Genomic DNA, 19499 nt, shown 5'->3' with positions numbered 1-19499 from the left:
CTGCAGGCGGCTCCGTGCGCCCCGCAGGGCAGCCCCCAGCCTGAGTGTCCCCTGCTCGGAGCCCACCCGGCCCAGCCACAAGGTGCGGGTGCTGCTCCCCCAAGGCGCGAACCGCAGCGGCCCCAGGGCACCCCCTGCGCACGACGCGCTGCTGCTGTCAGGGCTGGCTCTAGGCTTTTGCTGCCTGAAGCAGGAAAAGAAAGCTGTCCAGAATGCCACCCCTGAAAATGTGCCGCCCCAAGCACTTGCTTGGTTTGCTGGTGCCTAGAGCTGGCCCTGGGTGAATCTCCAGGGGGCCCAGCCCCAAGAGCAGTGAATGGCAGACAGTGACTCCCATGGCTGGCGCCAGAAATGGCCCCAGAGCTGGCAGTCCCAGCTGGGCCTTCGATGCCCCCTCTACCATCCCCACCCTGCCCTTGGGCCTGGCAGTCCCAGCTGGGCTCTCACCGCCCCCCGCCCCCAGCCAAGGCAGGGTCTGCACAAGTCCCTGAGCCATTAGCATCAACAGGGTGTGACCTGCCCCCGGGGGGCCTGTCTGGGGAGCCGGCTGCCCCGCAGCCTCTGTCTGTGGTTTGCTTTGCTCTGGAGCGCAGGAGCTGGTCCAAGAGGTAACTATAGCAGGACTGCTTGGAAATAGTGACCATAATACAATTGCATTCAACATCCCTGTGGTGGGAAGAACACCTCAACTGCCCAACACTGTGGCATTTAATTTCAAAAGGGGGAACTATACAAAAATGAGGGGGTTAGTTAGACAAAAGTTAAAAGGTACAGTGACTAAAGTGAAATCCCTGCAAGTTGCATGGGCCCTTTTTAAAGACACCATAATAGAGGCCCAACTTCAATGTATACCCCAAATTAAGAAAAACAGTAAAAGAACTAAAAAAGAGCCACTGTGTCTTAATAACCATGTAAAAGAAGCAGTGAGAGATCAAAAGACTTCCTTTATAAAGTGGAAGTCAAATCCTAGTGAGGCAAATAGAAAGGAGCACAAACACTGCCAACTTAAGTGCAAGAGTGTAATAAGAAAAGCCAAAGAGTTTGAAGAACAGCTAGCCAAAAACTCCAAAGGTAATAACAAAATGTTTTTTAAGTACATCAGAAGCAGGAAGCCTGCTAAACAACCAGTGGGGCCCCTTGACGATCGAAATACAAAAGGAGCGCTTAAAGACGATGAAGTCATTGCGGAGAAACTAAATGGATTCTTTGCTTCAGTCTTCACAGCTGAGGATGTTAGGGAGATTCCCAAACCTGAGCTGGCTTTTGTAGGTGACAAATCTGAGGAACTGTCACAGATTGAAGTGTCACTAGAGGAGGTTTTGGAATTAATTGATAAACTCAACATTAACAAGTCACCGGGACCAGATGGCATTCACCCAAGAGTTCTGAAAGAACTCAAATGTGAAGTTGCAGAACTATTAACTAAGGTTTGTAACCTGTCCAATAAATCAGCATCGGTACCCAATGACTGGAAGTTAGCTAATGTAACGCCAATATTTAAAAAGGGCTCTAGAGGTGATCCCGGCAATTACAGACCGGTAAGTCTAACGTCGGTACCGGGCAAATTAGTCGAAACAATAGTTAAGAATAAAATTGTCAGACACATAGAAAAACATAAACTGTTGAGCAATAGTCAACATGGTTTCTGTAAAGGGAAATCGTGTCTTACTAATCTATTAGAGTTCTTTGAAGGGGTCAACAAACATGTGGACAAGGGGGATCCGGTGGACATAGTGTACTTAGATTTCCAGAAAGCCTTTGACAAGGTCCCTCACCAAAGGCTCTTATGTAAATTAAGCTGTCATGGGATAAAAGGGAAGGTCCTTTCATGGATTGAGAACTGGTTAAAGGACAGGGAACAAAGGGTAGGAATTAATGGTAAATTCTCAGAATGGAGAGGGGTAACTAGTGGTGTTCCCCAAGGGTCAGTCCTGGGACCAATCCTATTCAATTTATTCATAAATGATCTGGAGAAAGGGGTAAACAGTGAGGTGGCAAAGATGATACTAAACTGCTCAAGATAGTTAAGTCCAAAGCAGATTGTGAAGAACTTCAAAAAGATCTCACAAAACTAAGTGATTGGGCAACAAAATGGCAAATGAAATTTAATGTGGATAAATGTAAAGTAATGCACCCTGGAAAAAATAACCCCAACTATACATACAACATGATGGGGGCTAATTTAGCTACAACGAGTCAGGAAAAAGATCTTGGAGTCATCGTGGATAGTTCTCTGAAGATGTTCACTCAGTGTGCAGAGGCAGTCAAAAAAGCAAACAGGATGTTAGGAATCATTAAAAAGGGGATAGAAAACAAGACTGAGAATATATTATTTCCCTTATATAAATCTATGGTACACCCACATCTCAAATACTGTGTACAGATGTGGTATCCTCACCTCAAAAAAGATATTCTAGCACTAGAAAAGGTTCAGAAAAGGGCAACTAAAATGATTAGGGGTTTAGAGAGGGTCCCATATGAGGAAAGATTAAAGAGGCTAGGACTCTTCAGCTTGGAAAAGAGAAGACTAAGGGGGGATATGATAGAGGTATATAAAATCATGAGTGATGTTGAGAAAGTGGATAAGGAAAAGTTATTTACTTATTCCCATAATACAAGAACTAGGGGTCAACAAATGAAATTATTAGGCAGCAGGTTTAAAACAAATAAAAGGAAGTTCTTCTTCACGCAGTGCACAGTCAACTTGTGGAACTCCTTACCTGAGGAGGTTGTGAAGGCTGGGACTATAACAATGTTTAAAAGGGGACTGGATAAATTCATGGTGGCTAAGTCTATAAATGGCTATTAGCTAGGATGGATAAGAATGGTGTCCCTAGCCTCTGTTTGTCAGAGGATGGAGATGAATGGCAGGAGAGAGATCACTTGATCATTGCCTGTTAGGTTCACTCCCTCTGGGGCACCTGGCATTGGCCACTGTCGGTATCATAGAATCATAGAATCTCAGGGTTGGAAGGGACCTCAGGAGGTCATCTAGTCCAACCCCCTGCTCAAAGCAGGACCAACCCCAACTAAATCATCCCATCCAGGGCTTTGTCAAGCCTGACCTTAAAGACCTCTAAGGAAGGAGATTCCACCACCTCCCTAGGTAACGCATTCCAGTTCCTCACCACCCTACTAGTGAAAAAGTTTTTCCTAATGTCCAACCGGAACCTCCCCCTCTGCAACTTGAGACCATTACTCCTTGTTCTGTCATCTTCTATCACTGAGAACAGTCTAGATCCATCCTCCTTGGAACTCCCTTTCAGGTAGTTGAAAGCAGCTATCAAATCCCCCCTCATTCTTCTCTTCTGCAGGCTAAACAATCCCAGTTCCCTCAGCCTCTCCTCATAAGTCATGTGCTCCAGCCCCCTAATCATTTTTGTTGCCCTCCGCTGGACTCTCTCCAATTTATCCACATCCTTCTTGTAGTGTGGGGCCCAAAACTGGACACAGTACTCCAAATGAGGCCTCACCAGTGCTGAGTAGAGGGGAATGATCACATCCCTCGATCTGCTGGAAATGTCCCTACTTATACAACCCAAAATGCCATTAGCTTTCTTGGCAACAAGGGCACACTGTTGACTCATATTCAGCTTTTCGTCCACCATAACCCCTAGGTCCTTTTCTGCAGAACTGCTGCCCAGCCATTCGGTCCCTAGTCTGTAGCAGTGCATAGGATTCTTCCATCCTAAATGCAGGACTCTGCACTTGTCCTTGTTGAACCTCATCATATTTCTTTTGGCCCAATCCTCTAATTTGTCTAGGTCCCTCTGTATCCTAGCCCTACCCTCCAGCGTATCAACCACTCCTCCCAGTTTAGTGTCATCTGCAAACTTGCTAAGGGTGCAATCCACACCATCCTCCAGATCGTTAATGAAGATATTGAATAAAACTGGCCCCAGCACCGACCCTTGGGGCACTCCACTTGATACCGGCTGCCAACTAGACATGGAACCATTGATCACTACCCGTTGAGCCCGACCATCTAGCCAGTTTTCTATCCGCCTTACCGTCCATGACTGCTGTGAGAGAAGCCCCGCCCCAAGTAGCTTCCAACTTAAATAGACAAAGGTGCGAGAGGGAAGAGAGGCAAAGAGAGATGAAGTGACCTGAGCTGCTTTGTGACCTTAGATGGGAACAAAGCATATGTCTCCTGACCCAGTGCCCTATTCACTGCACCTCTCTGTTGACTCAGAACCTTTCACTAGTGGAGCAGAGAACAAGCAAATGGAACTAACTAGATACAAAAAGTTGAATTGATAACACTAGTTTCACTAGCTAAGCCTTTGCATTAAAAAAGGAAATGGCATCAAAAGGAAATGAAATCTGAACATTCCATGAAAACATTCGAGCTCCTCCAAGGAAGGGGACTTCTTAATGACCGGATCCTCCCCCCTTTTGAAGCCAATGGGAACAGGATCAGACACTAAGGACTGAGTATTATTACTTTTTAGTAGTCCCATGTTGGCTGCTAGGCTGTTTCCAGTCTTGTTCTGTATATTTTTATATTTCTGGCTGGCGCACGCAAATTATTGATGTGAATGGTTCTTGAAGCTGATTTTTACATAGATTTTCCTATCCACCACTACAAAAACTCCAGCCACTATAAAGTTAGAGCTAACTGTAGTCATTTTCAGCAGTTCTATAAGTAGCCCAGTTAAGGGAAGTCAGCAGTGTCCTCAGCTGGTCCTTATCGGTGTTATGGCCTGGTTTACTGGCCAGGGCCATCTAAGGAAACAAGGTTTTTTAAGTGGAAGCTCATGAAATCGCCAGCATACCCTAGAAATCAATCCCATTGTTGCTTTCTCCTTGGGAGTGTTTGTGTTTCTTCCTCACTCTGCTGTTTACATCATCCCATAATAGAAGGACAAAAGGGTCAGCCAGTGAAACAAACGGCAGAACAAACCAAAGGAAATGCTGCTTTTGTGTCATCCTGTGGAACTCACTGCTGCAGGAAACCAACGTCAGATACTGCAGCTAGCGTCCCAAAGGGGGCTGGGAAACACTTGACCAATGACATTTTTAGCTGTTCATATGAAAATAACCCAGGCTTGAGGGCTATGTTTTCAGAAGTGACTAGTGATCTGGGTTATCTCTGGTTTTGGGTGTCTGCTTTGAGACAGCTTAAAGGGACCTGCTTAGAAAATCAGACACTCCTTCCCCCCTTAAGATATCTCCCATTGGGTGCATGCACTCAAAAGTTTAGGTCTGTACTTCTGAGCATTAGCTGCTTGCAACCACAGCCAGCCTGAGGCGGGATTCTAGTTTTGAGGGACCCGTGGTGTATTCCCAAAGGGGCCTCCAATATTCCTGTGTCAATCTTTTCCCAGTGCCCTTCCTGTGTGTAAATGAGGACCCTCTCCCAGAAGGAGCATGTGGATTCTTTGGTGTCACACATGACACTGATCAGCATCAGCATACAGAGGAGTGAGCTTTGTAAAACTCGCATTAAGTTTTAAAACAACTTGTCTGGCTTCTCCTGGCCTCCGAAAGAAGCTGACATGAGTCACTTGCCAGCAGCATTGATCTCATTTTGCCCTGGTTAATCTGCTTGTTATGCCCACCAACACAGCCACCTCTGTTTAATGGCTGTCCTGACAGCTCTACCTTAATTAGCCAGCAGACTCCTTCCCTGCCTAATCACTATTGGGGAAATACATCTAGTCTTTTTCAAGCTTCAGGCTGAGAGATGGGAGTTGCTGATGCAGCAAGGAAAGCCCATGCTGGGTTGTGTCACCCATTGCTTTTCCTGGGTTTAGGGCCCATTGTCGCCCTGTGCCTGTACTGCAGCTCTTCTGTTTCGCCCTCCTGCCACGTTGTACCTGTGCTGCCGCCTTCCCCCTCCCCATAGCCAGATAGTTCCCAGCACTCAGTGCAGTCTGGCTGCAGCTGGAGAATGCGTTCTCCCCCCTGTACCGCAGGGCCCGCTCTCTGTGCCGCTGGCTCTACCTGGAGTCATTGGCTCCATCCGGAGCTGGTGAAAGCGATTGCAATTCCATTGACTCAGGTGGAGCTCGGTCTGCTTACACCAGCTGAGAATGGGCCCTGCTGTTAAATAAGGTACGTGACATATGCGCAGAGGAATGGGGTTTGGTTATATAGAGATCTATCCTCCAGGAATGCTATTGCTTCTCAGAGAATTGGTGTGGAGGCAGACAGAGCAATAGGCATGGATGTTGGAAGGAGAGTGGTCTGGGGACATGTATAACTAGCCTGAATCTTGGCTAACATTGGACTGAAGACATATGTCTTGCCAGCAAGTTAAAGTAGTATGGGCTGGATGAACGGACTATAAGGTGGATAGAAAGCTGGCTAGATCATAGGGCTCAACGGGTAGTGATCAATGGCTCTGTGTCTAGTTGGCAGCTGGTATCAAGCGGAGTGCCCCAAGGGTCGGTCCTGGGGCCAGTTTTGTTCAATATCTTCATTAATGATCTGGAGGATGGTGTGGACTGCACCCTCAGCAAGTTTGCAGATGACACTAAACTGGGAGGAGTGGTAGATATACTGGAGGGTAGGGATAGGATACAGAGGGACCTAGACAAATTAGAGGATTGGGCCAAAAGAAATCTGATGGGGTTCAACGAGGACAAGTGCAGAGTCCTGCACTTAGGATGGAAGAATCCCATGCACTGCTACAGACTAGGGCCTGAATGACTAGGCAGCAGTTCTGCAGAAAAAGACCTAGGGGTTACAGTGGATGAGAAGCTGGATATGAGTCAACAGTGTGCCCTTGTTGCCAAGAAGGCCAATGGCATTTTGGGCTGTATAAGTAGGGGCATTGCCAGCAGATCGAGGGACGTGATCATTCCCCTTTATTCGACATTGGTGAGGCCTCATCTGGAGTACTGTGTCCAGTTTTGGGCCCCACACTACAAGAAGGATGTGGAAAAATTGCAAAGAGTCCAGCGGAGGGCAACAAAAATGATTAGGGGGCTGGAGCACATGACTTATGAGGAGAGGCTGAGGGAACTGGGATTGTTTAGTCTGCAGAAGAGAATGAGGGGGGATTTGCTAGCTGCTTTCAACTACCTGAAAGGGGGTTCCAAAGAGAATGGATCTAGACTGTTCTCAGTGGTACCAGATGACAGAACAAGGAGTAATGGTCTCAAGTTGCAGTGGGGGAGGTTTAGGTTGGATAATAGGAAAAGCTTTTTTACTCGGAGAGTGGTGAAGCACTGGAATGGGTTACCTAGGGAGGTGGTGGAATCTCCTTCCTTAGAGGTTTTTAAGGTCAGGCTTGACATAGCCCCGGCTGGGATGATTTAGTTGGGAACTGGTCCTTCTTTGAGCAGGGGGTGGGACTAGATGACCTCCTGAGGTCCCTTCCAACCCTGATATTCTATGATTCTATTATATGATCACTTTTTTAAAAAGCACCCATAAAATAGAGTTTTCAGTAAGTTTCTTGGCCATTTCAATAACATTGATATGAGTTTTGGGGAAAAACTGACATGGAAAATAAAACTTAATAACGCTGACCATTTTTCTCAAAACAATTTGCTTTTTCAAAAAAGGACTGACAAAAACTTTGTTGAAAAAATTTCAATCAGCTCCAGTATTCTTCTTCTGTGGACTCTAAGTGGGGACAGAAGCTGAATAAACTCCACTCTGTCCTCCTCCTCCTCCCCCCATTCCCCACCCAGCTCCAAGCGCTGCTCCATCCTCTGTCTTGGCACAGCTTCTCCCTTTGAGAAGCAGAACACCTTGTCCGGCCCTCCCCTCCATGTGAGTAGTCAGTCTCATGTTGCCAGCCTCTCCCCCCACATGGAGCTTTTCCAGGATTCCATGTCACTCAGGGGCAGCTCCTGGCACCAGCGTTCCAAGCGTGTGCCTGGGGTGGCAAGCCATGGGGTGGGGGTGGCCTGCCAGTTGCCGTGAGGGCGGCAGTCAGGCAGCCTTTGGCAGCATGCCTGCGGGAGGTCCGCCGGTCTCGTGGCTTCAGCAGCAATTAGGCGGCAGGTATGCCAAAGCTGTGGGACCGGTGGACCTCCCACAGGCATGCCGCCAAATCCGTGATACCAGCGGTCCTCCTGCAGGCATGCCTCCAAAGGCTGCCTGACTCCCATGCTTGGGGCGGCAAAATACATAGTTATCTGGATTGCTTGGTAAACTGGGCTCATCTGAACACCATGAGTTTTAATATAGCTAAATACAAAGGTATAGGTCTAGGGGAAAAAGAACACCAGTCACACAGAATGGGAAGACTATCCTGGAAAGCAGTCGTTCTGAAAAAGGACTTGGGGGTCGTGGTGGATAAACAAGTGAACATGAGCTCCTAGTGAGATGCTGTGGCTAACAGGGCTAATGCAATACTGAATTGTCCCCTGCTGGTGTATCCATGTACGAGTCAGGAGGTGGTATTACCTTTATATACAGCAGCCGTGAGACTACCACAAAAATACTGACTCCAATTCGGCTATTCAAACTTCAAAACAAAGATATTAAATTGGGAAGCGTTCAGAAAAAGGCTACAAGAATGATTTGAGGCTCGGAAAATCTGGAGGAAGCTCAATCTATTTAGCTTTTCAAAGAGAAGGTTAAGAGATGACTTAATCATGGACGGTCTGTAAGTACCTGTAGGGTTAGAAGATTTCAAAGAGGCCTCTTTAATTTAGCAGAAAAAGGCATAAAAAGATACAACAGCTGGAAGCTGAAATGAGAATTTGTGCTGTGTGTGTAGTCTGAATTTAACAATAGAGATAAATATTTGAGCAACATACCTAGGGATGTGGTGAAATCTCCAAATCGAGATTGGAATTTTCTAAAAATATTCTAGCTCAAATACAAATATGGGCTTGATGCAGGCATCAGTGGATGAAATGTTCTGGGCTGTGTTATACAGGAGGTCAGACTAGACAATCATAATGGTCCCTTTGGGAATTAAAAAGCTATAAATCTATCAGCACAAGCTGCCCATTGCTCACCCCTCTTCACAGATGAAGTTTATTGTTACACCAAACATGAAGTCTGTTAGAACAGCAAGTCTACCATTAAGTGGGTCATCAGGTTTAGGAAGGGCCAAGACTTCTTGAAGTCATTCAAAGGCTAGGACTATAACAGCGTTTGCAAGAGAACTGGATAAATTAATGGAGGTTAAGTCCATTAGTGGCCATTAGCCAGGATGGGTAAGGAATGGTGTCCCTAGCCTCTGTTTGTCAGAGGGTGGAGATGGATGGCAGGACAGAGATCACTTGATCATTACCTGTTAGGTTCACTCCCTCTGGGGCACCTGGCATTGGCCACTGTCGCTAGACAGGATACTGGGCTAGATGGACCTTTGGTCCGACCCAATACAGCCACTCTTATGTTCATCATCATGCCTTTTACTTAGTGAACAGCAGGATTACACAGATACAATAATGAAGAGCCATGAGCCATGTTGGATTCTGAATATTAAACCGTGCCAGGTAAACAATCTAGAAGGGACTTTGATCCTATAGGAGTCATCCAAACACCACAGTGAACCACATTAGGATTTCATTCTCTCCCCAACCAAACATACGTCCTCCAGTTTTACTCTTTTTTGGATTGAAAGATAAAGAATAGAGACTCCTCTGAAGCACCAGCTATGCTGCATCATCTCCAGACATCAACTGTTCTTAAAATCATTAAAATTAGTTTACCTTGGCAAAGTGGAACCTCCTTATCCCAATCAACTCCATTTCCTGCAATCACACATTGGGCAGAAGTCAGTCCAATTATTTTGTAACTAAAGAAAAAAGGTTCAAGTTTGTTACTGAAGTAAGGAAAGAACTAGGTTACAGTTCAGAAAGATGGAACATGGTTTCTTTATGCCAGTAGGTGGAGACAAATGATTGACCAGGGTCATCTCTGCTTTAAAACATGATGTGTCTAACACAGGGGTAGGCAACTATGGCACGGGTGCTGAAGGTGGCACGCAAGCTGATTTTCAGTGGCACTCACACTGCCCAGGTCCTGGCCACCAATCCAGGGGCTCTGCATTTTAATTTAATTTTAAATGAAACTTCTTAAACATTCTGAAACCTTATTTACTTTACATACAATAGTTTAGTTATATAGTATAGACATAGAAAAAGACCTTCTAAAAAGGTTAACATGTATTATTGGCATGCAAAACCTTAAATTAGAGTCAATAAATGAAGACTCGGCACACCACTTCTCAAAGGTTGCCAACCCCGGTCTAACACTATAGGACTAAGGAACAACAAGTAATTAAAGGCAATCTAGAGCTATAAACTGTTAACGAGAGTGCCCTCACTTCTTGTCTACACTAGTCAGATGCTTGGGAATGTTTGTTAATTATCTACAAAGGTGAACAAATGATCCTTCTTCTAACCTGGAGATAAATATTTGCATTCCTTACTACTTGTAACAGGTGGAAGAGGGCTCTAATCATCCCTGCTATAGAATTTAATAAATGCCCAGGAAATCATGTTATTTTAGACACAACTGGTCTGCTCACGGTGCTTTCATGTGAAAAAAGGGTTTGGCCTTGCTGGGTAGGAGGCTGTGCCTTATCTGATGTTTCTAAAGACGTAGGAGAGTGTTTGAAATGAGAGCTGCTGCCATTCTGCACCTTAGAATTACTATGTTTTTATCTGCAGCAGTACTAGACACCTCTTCTCTGAATGCCCAGGTGTTACCCCAGTTGTCAATGACTCAGCTTACGCAGCTCCCCTTACCTTTCCTCCCCAGCAATGTTTTGTAAAATAAAAGTCAGACCTAAAGACAACCCATCCTGAAAGAAGCGATGGGGAGAAGTCAGCTGCCCTGAGTTATCACCCACCTGACACATCATCCTTCCATATTCAAACTGAAGCATCTTAACTGTCCAAGACCTAACCCTGAACTCATGGGCCTGCACAAATCCAAGGCCTTCAGTCCATGTAGGCTACTGCAAGGAAACCCTGCCTACACAAATCCTTCAACTGTGGATCAGCCTACTTCACCCAGAAGGCAGGCTGACAACCAATTCACAGAAAAAGGCATTTAACTTGCATGGGGTTTGGCAAACCAGCAACCATCAGGGAGTTACCTCCCCCACCATCTCTCCTCACTCAGACTCGGGGTCGGCTTCCACCCAGTGACATCTGACTCCTTTTCCCAGAGGACTTAAACTTTAGAGGGCTTCACCTGGCAGCAGGGGTTGTGATACACTGGGGGGGAAAAAACCTGCACTTGTTGGCTGTGTTTTTTGGTCCCCATACAATGCAATCTATTCAGTTATCTCAACACCCAGAAAGCACCTGCTCAGTGGAATGAGGCCACAACCCATTTATGATTCCCCAAGGCTTGTCACATAATCCATATGGACAAAAGCAACAACTGAACCTGACACTACCCTGATAACTATTGACAGCTATAACAAAGGGACATGCAAATATTTGCTGTGGTAGAGTAGGAAGAAAGCTGCTTCTAGCCGGTGCTGCCTTTTATGGGCAATATTCTGTCCTACAATCCCAGCACCGATTCAAGATCCTAGGACTGACCAGTAACAGTCCCTGTAACACGGCAGAGATGGCACTGATCAGCAAGTATCACATTACCCTTCAGGTGGGGCTTTCCCTTAGGACTCATGATGACCTGTTGAAGGTTTAGGCTGGGATTTCCAAAAGCACCTGAGCGAGTTAAGTGCCCATCTCCCTCTGAAGAGCCGCCATAAATGTGTGGCTAGCATCCTTCAACTCCTTTGAAAATCGCAGGTGTAATTCTTAACAAGGGCCCAGCCCATGGCCAAGATGTATAGCACATGACTCCCTTATGTTCTTGAAGTTAAGCAGGCTGTCTAGACTTATTTTGCCTGACTTCACCAGCAGTTTTACACCAATCTAGGTTCTGTTCATTAGTCAAAAGAAGCAACTTGCCACTCACCCTTCATTACAGGAGAAGGTTGCTGTTGCACCAAACCGGAGATCGGTCAAATCAGCTCTGCCATTTTCTAATTCTAGTGGTTTACATGGTCTTCCTAGAAGACAAGACTAATATTAGTGTTCCCTCTTATTACCTTAATGGGAAAAAGAAAAAAAGGATATGCTAACTTGTACCCCCTAATATAGCAAATACTATGGCAGATGAAGCCAAAGGTCTAATCCAGTGGTTAACTTTTTCTGGGCTGAGGACCCATTTGCAAATGTTTATGGCCTGTCATGACTCAGTAAATAGTGTGTGCATGGAGGCCCTGGGGTGGTTTCAGTCAGATCCTGTATCCCAGGAGGGTTGGGCCCTGCCTGGCACTCACCCCACAGTGGTGGTGCCTGCAGTTCCTGTGCCAAAGGGGCTGGCTGAGCTGCTCTCTGCTGCTTCAGTTGTTGCAACCTCCAGGATTGTAACGTCACTACAGTTTCTCCCCCCCACCCCCGACCAAATTTGTGAGAGTGGAGTTGTGACCTGGCTCATGGGGTCAGTGCCACTCAGATTTAGCTTACCCACCATGGCACATTAGCCACTGACCCAACAGGGCCCTTGCCCAAGGCCTTGGTCAATTGGGGGCCCCCCAGAAAAATGGGTGCCCCTGTACCCCAACCCACTTTATGCACCCACCCAGCACTCCTGCCAGAGAAGGGGCCCTCCATGTAGGGGCCCCACAAACCCCTAATCTGCCTCTGCCTACCCAAGCTGCTGTCATCATGAGAGCTGGGCCCAACCTGAGTGGCGCTGGAATCTGGGAGTTTTAGTATGAATTAGCATTTTACCAAGTTTGTACTACATTGTTATTCAATACGGGGTTTACTTTTAGTAAAGTGATTTTACTATGGCTGAATTCTATACTCAGTTTTCTAAGATAACCAATAAATAAATAGTTCCTCCTCACATAGGCATTAGGGAATAGAGTGATTTCAATTTTTCAAAAGGAGATAGTACACCAAGGTTTTTCACTTGGTTGCAGAATTTGTGATGTTCCCTAAGCCAGGAACGGGAAATCCAATTAACATGATTAATTTAACTGCAGCAAGTTGTAGCTGGAGCTGCATTTGAGTATTTGCATAGAACACTGGACAAGATGTGACCTGGTAAGAACCAAGATAATTGGGGAAATTAAAGCAGGTTAAGGTTTAAATGTCCTTTATTTTATACCTCCATTTAAAGCAGAGATAAAGTACCGGTATAGATAAAGTACCAAATTCCAGTAACTTCACTGGTGGGCACTGAATGCTACCAATAGTCATAGGAGCATCATATGGACAGTGGGGTCTCTGGTGGACAAGAAAGCAACTTCAGAATAATGCATGTCTAGGATCTATAACATGCTGATGCATAACAAGGGTCAAGAAAGGTGGTAAATCTATCCTTCCTTTTAAGCCTGGGAGCATCTGACTCAGAAAACAGAAATGACTGGAAGTTGGTATGTCAGCTGCTCTTAAAGTGACCTGCCAAGATACATAAGTGTTGGGTTTTTTAATTACGTTTTTAGTTAAAATTCCAAACTATTAATCTAAGCAAGAACTGACTAAAGGGGATTTAGAAAGTGTTCATGGAAGCCAGTGGTTAACAGTGAACCGGTTACAGAATTGGGACTCCCTTGTTTGGGGGTAAAGGTGGCTTGTAAATCAGTTAGACACAAAAGCGACAAAAACACTCACCTACACAAAACTCAGGCTCTATTGACCATGTTGAATCTGCACCACATGTAACTACAGGAGACTTTTGAGAGTCCAAAGTGTATCCCGGGCGACAGGAGTAGCTCAGATGGAATCCAACAGGATAGCTACTCCTCACTCCCCTGGGCACCTCAGCAAAACTGAACTTCGGAGGCGAGCCACACCGGCCTAGCCAGAGAGACAGACAGAAGCAGGGGGGGAAGCAAGTCAGCTATAAGAGATACAGGCTGTTTAACAGAACTCTAGGAACTGGGCAATCCCTGTAACTCGCTTCCTTGGGGACAATGTGGATGGATTGTTCCCATCGCCGCTTTGCAGCTGGTTTCCTGCAGGGGTTGATACAAGAGTGTCACTGACACCCCGGCAGGAGCGTGCAAGCCCCAGGCAGACTCTGCACGGCCCGGGCGTTACGGACCATCCCGCTCTACCGATCCCAGCCGGCTACGAGCCGGTTCCGCTCCCGCGGCCAGTCACGGTTTCTAGGAGCGGGAACAGCCTGAAGCGGGCCAGGGGGAGGCGAGCCCCGCCCCACTCACCGCGAGCCCCGGGCAGCAGCAGCGCCAGGAGCCCCCGGGCGCCGGGCGGGCAGCGCGGAGCCGAGACCATGGCGGGGCCGGCGTGGGGGGGTCACTCGCGGGGCGCAGGCTGCGGAGCGTTTGCTGCAGCCCCCGGGCCGCCCCGGCTCAGGGGGCGGGGCTATGCGGGGAAGGGGCGGAGTCTCAACGGGGTGGGGGCGGGGCTGGTGTCATTGCCCGGCACCCACGTGCTGTCCGGGCAGCAGGTACCTGACCCGGGGCGGGGGCGCTGCGCTTGGCCGGGTCACTGGTTCGCCCCCGGGCTCAGCGCCCAGCCCGCCCCGTGGGAGGCCCTGCCCGAGCCCACGCACGGCCGTGGGCCCGTTACACGGAGCGTGGGCGGCGGATCTAACCCGCACCGGCTGTTCCAGCGTCACGTCCCTCGGCCCCTTTCACCCGCCTCCAGCCCCCGGGGCCCCCAGCGCAGAGCCCGCGCCAGGCTCGGAGCAGCTGCGGGGCTTGTGCGCATCAGGCGGAGTGTAAGGGACGTGCCCAGCCGGCCGCGGGTTTCCCTCCCTCTGTGCCCTCCCCCGGCTGTGCAGCCAGCGACCCCCTGCGTCTCCCCCGCGGGGCTCCGCTCTCCAGAGACAAACACCTGTCGGGACTAGTTCAGTCCTCTTTCTCCAGACCCAGGGCCATGGCCCGCTAACCGCGTTAGAGCCAAGGAGGCAGCAGGAATAAAGCCACTTGAAATAGGGCATGTTCAGTTCCCTAAGTGAGCAGCACAACTGAACTAGTGAATATACACCAGACCTGGATCCTTGAATTATACATCCCTATAAAACATTCGTGGATCAGCTAAGTGGAAGGAAGTGGTTACCAAGGAATGTAAAAAACAAACACACCTGGCTCTTGCGTTCTGGGGAATTCAACGCTCAGATTATGCCAGTCCTGAGCTCATTGGGGGCTGGGGGTATGACTGGTATCTAGCAAGCAGTCAGAATACTGATGCCTTTTCCCCAGAGTCACATTAGCCTTTCTGGGATGAAAAGTGTTACCAATCCTTTGCCCCGACAATCGTACCTCGTTTTGAAGAAGCTGCTTCTGCATCACTGCAAACAGTTGACACCCAGAAGGAAACTCTTGCAGTTGCTAAACCAGTTACCCTGCTGGTCACCATTGGCAATCGATCAGCAGGGTGTAATGTAATAATTTAGTTGGAAAATCATTGGACAGGGTGGGTTTAGTGAGGGGACTGCAAAATGGTGCCCTAAGGGACTGACAGCATCTCAAGGGGTAACCTCACCACTAGTGGTGCCTCCTCCACACTATCCCAGGTATTAGCTGTGGCCAGGTATTGCATCCTCCTATAGCAGTGTCTCTTTCCTCATTTGTCACTCAAGGGACCTTTCCACTCCAGGAACCCCAGTCTCTTCTTCATGATTCTGCCTCCTGGCAGAGTCACCATTTGTTTCCCCATCTGGGTTTGCAAACTCTCTCATGAGAGATGGTCTCAGGCAGTCTTACCACTTCCTCGGTAGCTAGTAGAGGAATCTAGGACCACCCTCTCTTCCAGGGCCTGGCTCACGGGCCCTCTCATTAGCAGAGAAAGTTTGACCTACTCCATATCTTGTTGCTTTCCCTCTGGGCCTCACCTGCCTCTCCCCTTTCTCTGGGCTTACCCAGCCACACATCCTTCTCCCAAAGCATAACCATAAACTACTGGCATCTAGTTCCCAATACACTTTCCTTCTTCTAAAAAGCAACTGAAGACTTCCTCCTTCCAGCCCCTTCTGTTGCTAGGCTTCCTGGTTTATAGGGGCCCTACCCAGTTGCACTTGATCTACTTAAATCCCAGTCTTCTCCAGGTGCAGACTGGGCAGTTAATTGGCCCAATTAGCCATATTGAGCCCTCCAGGCCTTGTGTGAAGGTGAACACAGCTGAAAATATTGATTGAAATGGCTACTTTCCCTTTTGTTTCTGGGGAATTCAACAGTCAGTTGACTCCAGTAATGAGCCCCTGGGAGAAGAGAGGGGCATGGGTGATAGTTAACCAAGAGGTTGAATACCAGTGTGTTTTCCTCAGCGTGTTTTCCCCAGGCTCTGGGTATCCTTCCCAGGGTAAAGCAGGCCCTTAGCCCAGCCACCTGTTCCTCATCCCAAACAATAGGCCAACACCTGAAATCATTCCTCAGTCCTTAAATTAAGCCAGAGTTGCTAACTTTGATGGCTGTTTAGTCAGTACATACCCAGTCCTTATTTAAAGACTGCAGGATTTGCCTCAAAACCTTTACTAATTTTTCCAGTTGTTACCGACTCTCTGCAAAATGAATGTAAACGTTGTCATGAAGAGTGAAGACAATGGTATTTTATAACAACCAAACAGGCTAGGTGCTTGACAGATGACTAAGGCCTGGTCTACACTACAAAGTTAGGTCAGCATAGGCCGCATTAGGTCGATTTAATAACGAGTCTACACTACCGAGTCCCTTCCGCCGACCTAAGTGGCCTGTAACATTGATTTCTGTACTCCACATTCGTGAGAGGTATTGCAATTGATTCAACATCCACTGGTCGACATGGGAATAGTGTAAACAGTGCGCTGTGTAATTCAAATGAATTGGTCTCCAGGAGGTGTCCCACAGTGCTCCGCTGTGACCGCTCTGGAGAGCACTTTCAATTCACTGCATGTCAGCCAGGTACACAGGAAACAGCCACATCCCCCTTAAAGCCCCGGGGAACTTTAGAATTTTCATTTTCTGTTTGATCAGCATGGAGAGCTCGCCGGCACAGCTGATCATGGAGACTCAAGGCCACAAACAAGCTCCAGCACGGCGTACACAGAGGGCGCTGGATCTTATTAATGTGTGGGGAGAAGACATAGGCACCGGCTTCCTTTGGGCCTGGGGGGGTGCTCAACCCCCTGCTCTGCCCCCATCCTGCTTCTTCTCACCTAATTCTGCCCCCTCCCCTGAGTGTGCCCTGTCTCAGCTCCACCACCTTCCTCCCAGAGCTGGCTGTATGCCGCAAAACAGCTGATTGCGGCAGAGAGTGGGTGCTGGGAGGGAAGGGGAAGAGTTGATCATCAGGGCCGCCGATGGGCAGAGAGACACTTGGATCGTAATAGCCTCAGTGTGCCCCTTGGGACAGACTGCAAGGCTCATTTTCCCTAACTAGAAATAAGAGATTGTTTTTACAGGTCCAACATTAACCTTTTTGCTGCTTCATTACAAAATGAAAGAAAAAAAAATCAGCAGGACCCCTAGCTCAGGTCTAATGCATAGGACCAAAGTGTAGTTTAAAATTAGTATATGGATCGGTCCCTGATCTTCCCCATTATGTGGGGGGAGGAGAGTGGGAAATAGTGTGGACTCAGGGAACTGGGATGGGAAGCATGCATAGCCCTTCCCTCTTCCCTCCCGTATTGCTCCAGAGCAGGAGATGCATCCCCAGCAAGAAGCTCTTGTCCCTGTTAGACTGTGACCCTATGATGAACATCAGGGATTTAAGGCAGAAGGAATGCACCACAGCACCATTTCCGGCTGCTCCTCCCGCTGCTTGTTCACACTAACAGGAGGCAGGGTCCAGGGGGAAGTTGTGGCTGCAGGTTGTTGCCAGAGCATTGCCCACAGCTCAGCTGCAGTGGGATCTCCTCCTGACAGAGATCCTGTGGGACCCCGGGCCAGACAAAGAGGAATTATTCAACAAAATGACATACCTTTTGCATTTGTCAGGGAAAATCCCTGTACCCTAGAAAAGAAAGATGATTATTTGCAAGAGGAAAATTACACATTTTCTTCTGTTCTGCTAGCAGCTAGTGACTGGATCACGACAGAGGGTTAGATTTCAACATCACCTGTAAATAATCAGTTTATAGTAACAACTATGGAAAAAAGAGGATACTAGAGTCTTCATTCAGTATTCCTTTTATTTAAGAAAAATACATTAAAAAAGATGACATCATAAATTCCACAAATTCCTTCAGTTACAGTTTCACCACCTGTGGAAAGATTTATGCAAAACAACATAGCTGGGATTATAAAAATATAAACGTTTTAAATTATAAAATACGTTATAATAATGTATTGGATTACAATCACCTCCATCTTACCAGCAGAGAGTGCCATTTCCTGAATTTAAAAAGCTTGTTTTCAGACCTCCAAAGACATTGGAGGTCTATTACTATTACTAAAACATTAAATTAAACAAACATTAATTTAGTCACTAAACCACCGGAGAACTTGCTATGGAGTACACTTTTGATTTCATTGCTTACTTCTTATAAAGTGCTAGTTGATTGTGGGAAAGAAACAGGATGCCTTATTTTCAGTACATTTTATTAAAAACTCAGTGACGAGTATTCTGAATATCTCTGGAACCCCACGTAAATTCACACACGTCACTCTTTTCTCTTAGGGGAGACACTATATCTCAAATTTGTAAAAAGAAACTGAAGTTATAGAGCTGGGAACGAAAGGTGGATTTATCTGAAGAGATTCTCACTTCAACAAACATCTGCAGCTGAAGACTAAATCTGAAGAAAGGTCACATCAAGAATCCACAACATTCCATTTAGAGTCTGGCACCTTGACATTTAGGTTTAAAGACTAATATTACGCACATCATGATGGAAGCCTGTAAGCAGGCACCTAAACAGGCTCTCTTGCCACCTTCAGCTAAAACCCACAATCCAAACTATGCCACGCTCAGATGGCCAACATGTTCTTTAACAGGTGAAACATTTAGCACTATGGAGAGATGGAATAAGGAGCCAGCTGCGTGTACAGAACAGCAAGTAATTTTGATGCTGCCAACTGCCTTTGCTTGCTTCAGAAACCAGTTTTTAAAGACAAAAGGGATGATCCACTTCCTTTACTTTTTTCAAATGCAGTGGATTCCAATTACAAGTCCAGTTCAAAGGAGAAAAGTTGTAGTGAAAGTGCCCGAGAGGGGTCTATTTTCACTACCGAAATTCAGTGCAAATGTATGAAGCTTATTTCCTAAAACTTTTCCATTCTCTTCTTCCAATATTGTCTGTTAATTTGTAAGCCATTAACTAGCACCAATCTTCATCCTGAAAAAAACAAAAACAGTTAATATCAAAATAGTTATATATTTTAGTCTTCTACAGCTTTAGACTTTAGTCTATATGATACTTTAAACTTTTCAGATGTTGTACTTTACAGTACCTTCAAGAACAAATATTAGTTTTGTATTAAAAAGTTGGTAGATGTTAATTTTTTTTTATTTAAAAAATTACCTGATGTCTAACAATAGCATACAATAGAAATATATTTTCAATCGATTTCATGTTAAAGCAGTGTTCATAATATTTCCCTAACAATAGAAAAAGTAGGAGAAAACATGCATTATGGCTATAACAGGGGCTAGGGCTAATTA

At 46.6% G+C, this 19499-nt stretch overlaps 2 protein-coding genes across 2 annotated transcripts in view; both read right to left on the bottom strand.

Annotated features, from left to right (window-relative positions):
• The window catches only part of LOC120403911 (complement receptor type 1-like), a 626098-nt gene extending 611894 nt beyond the window's left edge, over nucleotides 1-14204 (bottom strand). The window contains exon 1 of the mRNA XM_039535862.1: nucleotides 14140-14204. Coding sequence (XP_039391796.1) covers nucleotides 14140-14189 — 50 coding nt within the window. The 5' untranslated portion in view covers nucleotides 14190-14204. The remainder of the gene's footprint in view (nucleotides 1-14139) is intronic.
• Nucleotides 14205-18009: 3805 nt separating this feature from the next.
• The window catches only part of LOC120404018 (complement factor H-like), a 48209-nt gene continuing 46719 nt past the window's right edge, over nucleotides 18010-19499 (bottom strand). The window contains exon 20 of the mRNA XM_039536031.1: nucleotides 18010-19173. Within this exon, the coding sequence (XP_039391965.1) occupies nucleotides 19152-19173 (22 nt within the window). The 3' untranslated portion in view covers nucleotides 18010-19151. The remainder of the gene's footprint in view (nucleotides 19174-19499) is intronic.

Source organism: Mauremys reevesii, linkage group 4, assembly GCF_016161935.1.
Source record: "Mauremys reevesii isolate NIE-2019 linkage group 4, ASM1616193v1, whole genome shotgun sequence".
NCBI classification, from domain to species: domain Eukaryota; kingdom Metazoa; phylum Chordata; order Testudines; family Geoemydidae; genus Mauremys; species Mauremys reevesii.
Note: the sequence above shows the minus strand (reverse complement) of the source record. Positions and strands in the feature narration are given on the sequence as shown.